Source organism: Meles meles, chromosome 7 (genome assembly GCF_922984935.1).
Source record: "Meles meles chromosome 7, mMelMel3.1 paternal haplotype, whole genome shotgun sequence".
NCBI lineage: Eukaryota > Metazoa > Chordata > Mammalia > Carnivora > Mustelidae > Meles > Meles meles.
Genome location: NC_060072.1, coordinates 43,165,662 through 43,179,131, shown reverse-complemented (window position 1 = coordinate 43,179,131; position 13,470 = coordinate 43,165,662). Strand labels below are relative to the sequence as shown.

At 36.6% G+C, this 13,470-nt stretch overlaps 1 protein-coding gene across 8 annotated transcripts in view; it reads right to left on the bottom strand.

Moving 5' to 3' along the window:
• The window catches only part of CAPS2 (calcyphosine 2), a 56,126-nt gene extending 43,173 nt beyond the window's left edge, over positions 1–12,953 (bottom strand). For 3 of the 8 annotated variants that reach the window (XM_046012849.1, XM_046012847.1, XM_046012851.1), the window contains exons 1-6: positions 12,921–12,953; positions 8,921–9,023; positions 6,521–6,570; positions 4,320–4,365; positions 4,102–4,227; positions 1,614–1,787 (exon numbers count right to left, since the gene is read on the bottom strand). In XM_046012849.1, coding sequence (XP_045868805.1) covers positions 1,614–1,787; positions 4,102–4,227; positions 4,320–4,365; positions 6,521–6,570; positions 8,921–9,001 — 477 coding nt within the window. In that variant the 5' untranslated portion in view covers positions 9,002–9,023; positions 12,921–12,953. Of the gene's footprint in view, positions 1–1,613; positions 1,788–4,101; positions 4,228–4,319; positions 4,366–6,520; positions 6,571–6,662; positions 6,775–8,920; positions 9,024–12,637; positions 12,705–12,920 lie in introns of those variants that run through there. The other 5 variants (XM_046012853.1, XM_046012852.1, XM_046012848.1 and 2 more) reach the window with 4 other exon arrangements.
• Between the last annotated feature and the right edge of the window lie 517 nt (positions 12,954–13,470).

The window sequence follows — 13,470 nt, the reverse complement described above, 5'->3', positions numbered from 1 at the left end:
GAAGATATTTGCAAACGACATATCAGATAAAGGGCTAGTATCCAAAATCTATAAGGAACTTAGCAAACTCAACACCCAAAGAACAAACAATCCAATCAAGAAATGGGCAGAGGACATGAACAGACATTTCTGCAAAGAAGACATCCAGATGGCCAACAGACACATGAAAAAGTGCTCCACGTCACTCGGCATCAGGGAAATACAAATCAAAACCACAATGAGATATCACCTCACACCAGTCAGGATGGCTAAAATTAACAAGTCAGGAAATGACAGATGCTGGCGAGGATGTGGAGAAAGGGGAACCCTCCTCCACTGTTGGTGGGAATGCAAGCTGGTGCAACCACTCTGGAAAACATCATGGAGGTTCCTCAAAATGTTGAAAATAGAACTACCCTATGACCCAGCAATTGCACTATTGGGTATTTACCCTAAAGATACAAACATAGTGATCCGAAGGGGCACGTGTACCCGAATGTTTATAGCAGCAATGTCTATAATAGCCAAACTATGGAAAGAACCTAGATGTCCATCAACAGATGAATGGATAAAGAAGAAGTGGTATATATACACAATGGAATACTATGCAGCCATCAAAAGAAATGAAATCATGCCATTTGCGACGACGTGGATGGAACTAGAGCGTATCATGCTTAGTGAAATAAGTCAATCGGAGAAAGACAACTATCATATGATCTCCCTGATATGAGGACATGGAGAAGCAACATGGGGGGGTAGGGGGATAGGAGGAGAATAAATGAAACAAGATGGGATTGGGAGGGAGACAAACCATAAATGACTCTTAATCTCACAAAACAAACTGGGGGTTGCTGGGGGGAGGTGGGATTGGGAGAGGGGGAGGGGGCTATGGACATTGGGGAGGGTAAGTGCTATCGTGAGTGCTGTGAAGTGTGTAAACCTGGCGATTCACAGACCTGTACCCCTGGGGATAAAAATACATTATATGTTTATTAAAAAAAAAAAAAATTTGGAAGGGGAGGCGAACCATAAGTGACTATGGACTCTGAAAAACAACCTGAGGGTTTTGAAGGGTCAGGGGTGGGAGGTTGGGGGAACAGGTGGTGGGTAATGGGGAGGGCACGTTTTGCATGGAGCACTGGGTGTTGTGCAAAAAGAATGAATACTGTTACTCTGAAAAAATAAATAAAATGGGAAAAAAATTTAAAAAAATTAAAAAATTAAAAAAAAAAAAGAATAAACTAGTTAGGGTGCCTGGGTGGCTCAGCCATTTAAGTGTCGCCTTTGGTTCAGATCATGATCCCAGAGTCCTGGGATCTAGTCCCGAGAATCCGGGCTCCTCGCTCAGTGGCGAGCCTGTTTCTCCCTCTGCCTGCTGCTCCCCCAGCTTGTGCTCTCTCTCACTTTCTCTCTCTCTGACAAATAAATAAATAAAATCTTTAAAAAAAAAAAAAGAAGAAGAAACTAGTTAATGCAAACAGAATATTTAAAATAGTAGTCCCTAGCACACAGAAATAAATGATAGCTACTATAATTACTATGACTAACAGCAAGACATACAAGACAAAAAGATTTCTATAATACATGTAATTTTTTAAAATTTCATCAGAACTTTATAAAGTCTCATACATTACCTTGTCATCTATCTTTTTTCTTGGAGATTGTTGTGTGATCTTTGATTTTGTCATTTCTGCATTTCTCTGACTATACTGTTTATATCCCTCTTTCATTTCAGTTTTATATTGCTGATATTTTAGTTTATATTTGCTTGTTGGTGCTGGCAAATTTTCAGGTATTATGTCTTGCTCCTAGATACAAAAATAAAAAGTATGTTATCTCTCAGAAAAAATCAAAGTAATTAATTTTCCTTATTAACATTTAAGAGGTTTATCATTTATCTTAACATGTATGCCTAAGAAATAGATCATTATGATCGATGTGCTAAACAGAAGGGATATTTATTATTTTTTTTTAATTTATTCGACTGAGAGAGAGAGCATAAGCAGGGGAAACAGCAGAGTGAGAGAGAGAAACAGGATCCCCACTGAGCAGGGAAATATCTGTACTTTCCACTCAATTTTGCTATGAACCTAAAACCATTCTAAAAAGTAGTTCATTAAAAAAAAAAAAGAAGAAAGAAAGAAAGACAGGATACAAAGATATGTAGCTTTAAAAAAAAAAAAGATTTTATTGATTTGAGACAGAACAAGCATGAGCACGAGTCAGGGGGAGGGGTAGAGGGAGAGGGAAAAGCAGGCTCCCTGCTCAGCAGGAAGCACTACGCAGGGCTCAATCCCAAGACCCCAGGATCTTGACCTAAACCCAAGGCAGATGCTTAACTGACTGAGTCACCCAGACACCCCCAGAGGTGATATTTAAAACGTTTAGCTGGTATAGCATCACTGAGCAATGGAAGCAGATGGAATTGCTCAGAATGGGCAGTGGCCTTAAAAAGCAGGAAGCTTGCACCTGGTTTCCCTACTAAAGATCAGTCCTTGTTCTAAAATAATTTGGGGAGACAAAAATTAACTTTTCTTTCTATAAAGTTTTAGACAAGCTTTCTATTCCTGCCCCAGAAAAACTCCACTGACAAGCATTTCTTCCAGAATACTTAAGGAATTAGAGATCAAGAACACTAAGTGCTGGTTGTCATTTATAAAATTTCAGATATATCACATTCTGGTAGTATTTGGTTCCCTACCACATTCCCATGGGAGTAAGATAACAGAGCCAGTGGATAAGTGAAATCTAAAAAGAGTACTAAGCAAACACAATGACATATATATTGGCCCAAAGGGGGATAGCCACACTAAAGGAGGATGAAGCCAGCATGCCCCTTGAAAACTGTTGATAATATCCAAGCCTAACCTGGAGAAGAAGAAAACGAAGTTTCAGGGTAAAAACTGTAGAATGATACAGACTAGGGTACTACTGGTGCAATTTATCCAAAATGAGACCAAGGAGAGCATGACTAGAACCAGCTAAGGGTGCCTGGGTGGTTCAGTTGGTTAAGCCTCTGAGTCTTGATTTCCACTCACGATATGATCAAGAGATCATATATGATCTCAGGGTCTTGAGATCAAGCCCTGCATCAGGCTCTGTGCTAGGCATGAAGCCTGCTTAGGAGTCTCTCTCCCTCTCCCTCTGCCCCTCCCTTGCACCCCGTGCACACATTCTTTCTGTCTCTCAAAAAAAAAAAAAAAATATATATATATATATGAATATATATGTATGTATATATATGTATGTATATATATGCATATACACATATATACATACAATACACATATACACATACATACACACACACACACACACACACACACGTTTAAAAAAATAGAACCAGCTATAGGAGGAAGACCAACAAAGACAGAAAAGCAAGCCCTCCTCGTAGAACACTGGTCAGAACTTGTGTTCATAACACAAAATAAAACACTAAATATTGTTTGAAGCATAAATATTGTCCCAAGGGGATAGTTTAGAATAAGTATAGTTACTTATAGTTACTCCATAGCATACCAGTAGCCCAAGGTATAAGTTAATTTCCAAGAGACAAATCCTATGAAAAGCCATTAAATTTATTATGGATAGTTTGCTCTTACATTCGTGATGAATTTACACCTAATTAACATTAAATAAAAGCACAACTTTAGCAATTCATAATGTTAAAAAATATCTCTCAACAAGACCCAGAAGACAATCACGGAGTGACGACAGTTTTGGAATAAAATAGGGTCACTGAAACATCTGAAATCACTTTTCTACTTTAAAATTTAGACTGTGAGGCAAACAGAGTTCAAAACAGCTACCTCAAAAACAGCTAAAAATCAAGCAAGATCTGATCTAATAATCTACCATATTATTTAAATTCCTAGATTTCCTATTAGGATAAACCTGTACTTTACCAATTGTATAAGACATTTTTAAAATACTATTCCTATGTGAAAAAAAATGTAAAATGAAGTAGAATTATTTCACCAACATGATTGTTTGGGATCTTAATATATAAAATACTTAAACTGGACAAAACATGGACTGAACATACTGAAATTTCTGGACTAAACACAGTGTTTAAATGCCCATTATAATTCTGAAAGTTGGTAGTAAGAAATAAATACTAACCAGTTCATTTAGATGATGCTGGCTATGTGATATCTGACATGGTGTAACCCAACTAAGAGCAGAAGATGAATTGGGTGGGTTAAAATGAATATGCGCAGTACTAAGTGGAATATGCGAAAAATCATCCTAAAATAAAATTAAATAATACTTATTATACACTACATGCAATACTGTGTTCAAATGTTTATTATAGTAAATAAATACCAGGTAAAAATTACCTCTTCATCAGAGTCAACGAGGCTTCCCAAATCAAGTCGTGGAACGCTGAAAGAAATAATCTATATGCATCCCATAACTTTTTAAAATGAGGCTTTAATAGTTGCAAATCATATACACTACAGCTTATATAAAAAGGTACACTAAGGATGGCTGGGTGGCTTAGTCGGTTAAGCATCTGCCTTCCGTTCAGGTCATGATCCCAGGGTCCTAGAATCAAATCCTAGATCAGGCTCCCTGCTCAGTGGGGAGCCTGCAGATTCCCCCTCTCCCTTTGCTTGCCCCTCCCCCTGCTTGTGCATGCTCTCGCTCTCTCTTTCACTCTGACAAATAAATAAATAAAATCTTAAAATAAATAAAAAGGTACACTAAAGCCAAAGGTGTGCTGTACCTACCAGCTGCGAAAGGCTTTTGTTAAATACTCAGCAGTTTTTGTGCTGGTTGTTAACAAAGCATTATTAAAAATAAAATTATAAAAAATTAAAAATAAATAAGTTATATTAAAAACAAAGGTAATAAATACTCAAGTCATCACTTCTTAATGACTTTACCATGCTTCACTATTGTCTATGTTTTAGAGGTTATGTACATGTATGGTATTTGTATGGTAATATAATGGTGTGTCTCTCTTTCCAAGTCATGCTCAGTGATAATATACACATAGCTTGAAATCAGCCACAGTGGGATCATTTACTCAAAAACTGGCAAATGCTATGAATTAGGAGTTGATTTATTATTTTTTGATCTCTTAGACTTAAAACAGTCATGGAGAAAACATTAATGGTTCAGATTAAACTTAAAACTGTATCGTATCTGTAACTGTCACACGGTGAATAGCAAAAAACTGAGGAAATGTTGTCCCAGTATTCTAAACTATTACAGAAGTCACCAAATAGATCACTCACATCACTTTACAATAAATGAAAAAATCAACCAACATTCACATTGGAACTACACTGGTTCACAGACTGAAACCGTCAGTTGGCTACAGATACCAGAATTCAGCAAGACACAAAGAAAGCATTCTATGAGGATCAATTGGCTATGTGGAATTTATAAAAAAGAGTTTATACATTTTATTAGTATTTGTAAATTGCTTACTGTGTGTCCTCTGTATCGGTAAATTTATAACCAACTTAAAATATACTTATTTCTTTATAATTAACAAGTAAAATTTAAAATAAACTTATCATACACTTTCAAGAAACCAGCTGTTAAATATTTACCAGCACATAATTGACTGTCAATACATACTGAGTATCTTGCATCAAGAGCTTGCACGTACCTCATACCCCGATTCTTTGGCTAGATGAGCACACAGGTATCTGTTATGTGGAACCACATGAAATGGCTGATACTTGCCCATTTTTCATCAATAAAAATGCTAATTTCATATGGTCAAGCCCAACAAAGTACTAGGATTTTACCTTCTATTTTCTTTTTTTTTTTTTTTTTTTAAAGATTTTATTTATTTATTTGACAGAGAGAGATCACAAGTAGGCAGAGAGGCAGGCAGAGAGAGTGAGAGGGAAGCAGAGCTCCCTTCAGAGCAGAGAGCCGGACGTGGGACTCGATCCCAGGACCCCGAGATCATGACCCGAGCCGAAGGCAGCGGCTTAAACCACTGAGCCACCCAGGCGCCCCTACCTTCTATTTTCTAATAAGCTCTGTAGTCTAAAATACTTGAAAGGATATAAAAGTCATAGCCTTTCAAATCGTAAAATGCAAAAATGTAAAATATAAAACATAAATTAATGTAGTCTAGCCCGCATATAAAATCATTTAAAGAAGACTGAGAAAATTGTCATATCCGTCAAGATAAGATCAAAGTCACAGATATTTCCCATTAAGTTCATTTTAACTATCCCAGTTATCAAATTCAAAATTTCACACATTTCTTTAATAAATGCATTTAACTGAGTTTTCCAAATACAACAGGAGTTAAACTTTTTCAGGCAAATGTAAGAATATTAAATAAAATATAAAATATTTCAGGAAAATGTAAGAATATTAAAAAAATACAAAATCCTATTAACCTACTTTAATTTTGGCATGGCAATTTTCAGGCTATCCATATCCACATCAATTTTTCTATGGTTCACAATCATAACTACAAATCAAATTTTGCTTTCTTTTTTAACTTGTTAATATATTATAAATATTTGCCCATTTAATAGCTCAAGTGTGAAGAAATGTGACTTACACAGGTAGACTAGGATTCTGGATTGCCCATGATCTTGGAGTCTGTCCTTGCTTTAATTTAAAAAAGAAAAGATCAGTACATATATACCCTTTATTCATACTTTAAAAGATAAGCAATGAGTCAATGAAAGAAAGCTGATTACCATTTTCTCAGTAAATGCCGCGTAAGAAATATTTATTAAGCCTCTCACTGCTGTACTTGAGACATAGGATGATAAGCAACACAGATCATCTTTATCCTCAGGGCGCTGTCGGCTGGGGAAGACATTCACTCAAACAATGGTGTGAAAAAAAAAAAAACATGTGCTATGCCAGAGCAACTACATCTAGCATTTTACCCAACAAGTCTAGGAAACTGAGGAAGCATTTTCGAAAACAAAAAAAAGTAACCTTTAAATGGAACTCTGAAATCGGGAGTGTGAGAAAGTAACGGTGGCCAGAGCTGTTACATAATACAAGTCAAAGATCTTGGACCTTGTCCTAAAGGTAATGAGAAAACTGCAGGATTTAAGCAAGGAAGTGACAAATATATACATATACATTTGTAGCTGTTCAGTCTCACTTCCAAAAAATTGTGCAAAGATATGAAAATTATAGTGAGCTCAGATACCATACAATAAATATATATAAGTCATAGAAAAATTTGAAGTTAATAAGGCCACTTAAACAACTCATGCATCAACACTTCTGCATTACTTCTGAAATGTTGTCTAACTGGTCATTTCTGTTGTACTTATAGCAAGTACAGAAATTACATTCAAGATTGAGCTTCATCATTCTAACTGATCAAAAAGAGAAAACAAATTCAATTCAGTATGAGATTTAATATATGGCATTAGTTTAAATATTATCCCAATTTAAAAATATGTAGAAATGTAAAATCATGAAATGATCAGTTAATTGGAATATATATATTAAGTTGACCCTTGAGCAATACTGAGGTTAAGGGTGCCAGCTACATCCTCCATAGGGTCAAAAATCCACGTATAATTTTTAGCTCCCCCAAAACTTTAACTACTATTAGCCTACTGTTGACTGGTAACACAAACAGTCAATTGACATATATTTTGTATGTTATATGTACTATATACTGCATTCTTACAATAAAGTATGCTAGAGAAAATAAATGTTAAGAAAATCATAAGGAAGAGAAAAGACATTTGCAGTACTGTACTGTGTTTATTTTTAAAAATCTACATAAAAGTGGACCTGTGTAGTTCAAACCTGAGTAGTTTGGGGCACCAAGGTGCCCCAAAGATTTTCTTAATAGTATTTTGGAAACATCAGGGTAGATTAGGAAGAAAATCTAAATAGAGTATAATTATAGTTGTCATAGTATGGTCATCACCATAATCATCTCCCAGAAAATGTTTTAACAGACATAAAGACAGTCTTGAAGTCATAGACCTACCTATTTCAGAATGACAGTTACCTTTCTTAGCTAATTCCAACAAAACTGCACTAGCCAATTCAGAAGAAAAATAAATTATAGCTTATAAATCCCTCGGCCGGAGGTCAGCAAACTATGGCTTAGTTCTGTTTTATAAATAAAGTTTTATTGGAACACAACTATTTATTTATTTATGAACTGTCTATGTGTTCTCACTACAACAGCTGAGTTAAGTGGTTGCAACAGAAACAACAACCTATAAAGCCAAAAATATCTACTAGCTGCCCCTTTATTTAAAAAGCTGAGTATGGGGCACCTGGGTGGCTCAGACAGCTAAGTGTCTATCTGCTGCTGAGGTCATGATCTCAGGGTCCTGGGATCGAGCCCCACATCAGGCTCAGTGGGGCATCTGCTTCTCTCTCTCCTGCTACTCCTCCCCTCTGCTAATACCCATTCTCTCTCTCCTTCTAATAAATAAATAAATAAATAATATATTTTTTTTAAATGGCAAGGAAATACTTATCACTTTTATGTATCTCTAAACTAAAATTTATATATACCCAATTCTGTGGTGGGAACAGGGACAAAGCAGCTATAATTTTGTACTTAATCAATATACACACAGTGGTGATATTATGAATGGTAAGAGGAATAAAAGTCTTAATAATAGAAGCTCTGATTCTCTTTCTACCTAGCTAATACAAAATGTATACTAATAGTCTCTTCTTTCTACTATCCTTATTTCTTTTATTTTCTGTAGATATACATAGATATTTTTTAAATAAGAATATGAAAACAATAATAATATGCTTGATTTTTTAAAATAAAACTAATTCAAGTAATGACCCACTTTCAAATAATGATTATCTTCAATTTTGGCCACTCAATTCTTCAAATCCAGAAAATATGGATCCTAAATATTTGTGAGTATAAGTTGTCATAAAAACATGAAGAGTCAGAAAATTATTTAATTAATCATCCTATGAGAGGAAAACTATATAGCACACGTACTTGCAGCAGCTTCTTTCTTCCAGAGAACGGCTGAGTTTGATTTGTAAGAGAAGCAGCAATTCCTTTAACCTCTAAATCCATTCAAGTTCACGTCTGCAGTATACTTGGAAAAGGGTAAAAAACATACAAAATGATAACTCTTACTCTAATTTTAAATAAGTCATAACAAACTACATAACACTACTTCATGGAAAGAAATCATGTGGTTAATCATTGTTGCTTCTTTCACCAAAATCAACTTTTTTTTTTTTTAAGATTTTATTTATTTATTTGACAGAGATCACAAGTAGATAGAGAGGCAGGCAGAGAGAGAGAGAGAGGGAAGCAGGCTCCCTGCTGAGCAGAGAGCCTGACGTGGGACTCGATCCCAGGACCCCGGGATCATGACCTGAGCCGAAGGCAGTGGCTTAACCCACTGAGCCACCCAGGTGCCCTCACCAAAATCAACTTTTTGTGGGTCAATTACATTATGTGGGACAACACTTACGGGGCAAATGCTAGCCTGAATAAGTTTCCTCTGAAGATGTCCATGTCCTAATCACTGGACCCTGCGAATATGTTTACATTACATGACAAAGAGAACTCTTCAGATGTGATTTATGTAAAGGATTTTGAGGTGTGGAAATTATCCTGGATTATCTAGAAGGCCCAGTGTAATTACCAGGGTCCTTATAAAAGGAGGAGCAAGATGATCAGAGTAAGAAAGAGAAGATGTAAGAAGGAAAGCACCAGTCAGAGAGGAAAAGATACTAGAAAGCTGGCTTTGAAAACAGAGGAAGAAGTCATGAGCATTCTCTGCAAGTTAGAAGAAGCAAGGATGAATTTTCCCCTGGAGCCTCCTGGAGGAACCAGCCTTGCTGACATCTTGATTTTAGCCCCTGATTTGTAGCCCTGTCATTTGTGCTTCTGGCCTCCAGAACTGTAAAATAATGAGTTTATGTTTTTTCAGACCACTATGTTTGCAGTGATTTTTTACAGCAGTAATAGGAAACAAATGTCTGTACTTCCCTACCACAAAGTGATGTAAACTTATTTTCCTTACTCTTTTCTTAAACCTTTATGAGTTTTGATTTTGCTGGAGTAAGCAAATGAAAAAATGTGTTATGCAAGCAGTATTCTCTGATACAAAGAATAAAATAGAGTGGATGGTCCAATTAGAAATTATGAGGCAACTGGTAAAAATGCATGTAAAAGAATGCTGAAAATAATCAACTTGAACAAAAATGTACAGACAAAAATCAGGTGAATATCTCAGTGATACAAAGTTTGAAGATTTTATTTTACACTTCAACCTTATATTACTGAGGATATGTTGTTTAACAATCCATACTTTCTTTTTCTATTATCAGACTTGGATTTATTTTAATAGCAAACTTTTTTTCTTAATTTTTAAGGAAAGATAACATGGCATATTGTCAGCATAGAGTTAGATAGACTGACATTAAAATCCTCATTTTTGACACTTCCCTGTAATGTAAGTTTGGGTAAAAACTTAATCTTTCAGAGCCAATTTTTCTAATACGTAAAATGAGTTTAATGTTAGCACCTTTCTCAACTTCCTGTATTAAGTAGAACATGATTATTCAATACATGGTAGCCATCACTGTTACTATTAAAATGTAGTTTTACTGCAGGCCCAATGAAATCCTGAAAGATATCCCAGTTCTTCACTAATTTATCTGTATGGCTCCCTCTACCCCATTTCCATAGCCCCCTCCCCTAAACCTCATACCCCAACACTAGATTTCTACTCCAAGAGTAATGTCAGGAAGACTTACCAACCAAAGTAGACATATTCTGAAAACATCACAAATTACTGGATTTAAAAATAATTTAACTTTTTTTCTGAGTTATCTTTCACAAAGAAACAACTTATTGAAGTTGTTATTGCTTTGGTTGGGGGGGAGAGAAAGTTGTTGCTTGCTTTTAATCACATAACAAAAGCTGTTGTATTTGCCATGATGGTTAGCAGCCAACAAACCCAAGTTGAAACAGGGATGCTGAGCAATCAGCTAAGTGATTTTCTCCACACATCAACCACACAATTATTTACACCTTAGAAAGTACTGTAGTCATTTCAAATCACTATAAGTCACTTTAAATAACCATGATTCATTTGCAAATAACAAAAACAGCAAAATTTAAATCCTCTTTCCAGGACCCCCTAGTCCCTGTACTTCCCCAAGCTGGACTGTCATTACTTTTCACTTGTAATTAACTCTTTTCATGTCCCTAATAAACTATCAAGTCCACGAAGGTTGGTATCTCATGCCCTTAATATAGTAGATACTTAATAAATATTTTAGCCAATAAAGAAATTCATGCATAGTCCAATACCTGTACACATTTTAAACAAATTCTTTGTTTCCTTTCTCTGAACCTTAGTATGAAAGGATCACAGCCACATATAAATTCTGTCCTCAAACAATAGATAAGGCATTCAAAGCATGACTGTAGCTATTACCCTTCATACTATACTGTAAGCCTCATAAAGGCAAGGATTATGGTTTTGTTCACCTTGATCTCAGCACTTAACAGAAAAGCTAGAAAACAGTAGGAACTTAATAAGTATTTGTTAAGTAAATTCAGTCAACTCAGATATGAGTTATTTCAGAACTATGTAGCATACAAATGGTTCACTCCAATATAACAGGAGTATTCAAAAGGCAACTGTCACATGTGGAACACTCCAGGATCTAAAAAAAAATTAGAGCTGTGAGGCTACTGACACCTTATGTCAAAGAATTTGGACAGGACTGCAGAGATAAAAACAGCTCAAACTTCTGACTTTCAAACTAAGGAATCTGAGACCCCAAAATGGGGACATTTACTTTCCCAAATTATTTACCAGTTATTACTGAGCATGAATTTACACCAGTTTCAGACCTCTTTCTAATACTATACCCTTGCTTGCACAGATCATAAGAGTTAGCTGCAGAGAGTCAAGAACACTAGAAACCTAAACATAGTGGCAGAAGAATCAGAATTTCAAATAAATGGCATGTGAGTGGATCTTTGGAATGCATACCAAAGTCTGCCCTTGTCCTATAGCACAGAATATACAGTTGGGGTATATTGGGAATGAAGGTGGTAGGAGCAGGGAAAAGCACTTCTGAATGGCGGTCTCCATCCAAACTGGTGCCAAGTGGTGAGATTTTACAGTTAGCCTGTAATGAATATTGTTGACAAAGAGATTCAAATCTTACAGTATTATCTTTGGTGCTACCAAAAAGAACTGAACTCATCTCCCACTTCCCTCATTTTTTAAGGATGATTACTTCCTATTGCAATTATCACCACTTCTCTCTTGGCTAGTGATATTAGCGGCTATAATATGCTTATACCAAATCAGAACATAAAGGAAAGCGAAGAATAAACTGATCCAATCCATCCCATAATCAAGGAGAGGAAAAAGATTTAGTATTTAACCTCCATGCAGGTGAGGACCAAGTTTATCTTGGGCCCCAGGTGATAACAGACCCAAGTATCCGAATGAACCTGATATCAGTCTTAATCTCATAGTAATTGTCTGTACATCACTCCCCAAGAAGTTAAGATTATTCATCAAGGCACCTGCAAAGTACAAGTAATGCTCTGCCCTCTTCCTATCTTAGATTCGTGGACTGGGGTGGGACACACGGGATAGCCAAACTGACTCGACCCAATAAACTGGGTAAAGAGCAGTTCCACAGTGGGAAGGATGAAAAGGGTACCAACTGGGGCAATTCTACCGAGAAACTCCTGAGACAGCTCCAGACAGGACAAGCTGGAAAGACTCTGTTCCCCGTAGACTCCAGAAAGCCCAGGCAGGCGGCTGCAGGTTGCCTAGGAACAGGCGTCCCCACGCTGAGCCACCAAACTCTCTCCCACTTCCAGGGAAGAGAAGATTGTTGGCCCAAATCTCTCATTCCTTCCACACCACCTCCAGCCCCATGCTCTGTAAGGTCCTTGCTCCGCCAAAGGGGCCTGCACCGGAGGGTTACCTGGCAGGTGTACTCACCGCAGGGGCGGTGCTGAAATCCTTCCAGCAGCCTCTGAGCCTTAACCCTGGACTAGTTCTGGGGCGCCTCTAAATCCCGGCGGGGATCTGGAAGAGGACTCAGTCATCGGGTTTCTGCTCAGAGAGAGAGCCAAAACCCGGCCCGGATCCAGACAGCTGTTGTATAATGCTTCATTTAACTGTGTTCTATTTAACATATTTTATACAGCCATCTACCAAGAGTTCAGATTCCAGAGAGATGTTATGAGGAGAAGAATTGTGCTGTAATGTTCACTCTCAAGGAACCTGCAATTATTTAAAAAGACAAGACGGCTTTACAATATTATAGAGAGATATATAAACATAGATACATAGATACATAGATGTATAGAGAAAAAAAATTGAAATACCAATACAACGGCAACGGAATAAGCCTAGTAATCAGGAAATTTCCATTTTATTCTTTGCTCTCCATACAATGTCTTTGGTCATCAACTCCAAATCAATGAAAGGAAAGGTCTGGTTTGAGATATTTCTTGGGTTCCACTCCACCGTAATACGCCTGTAACCT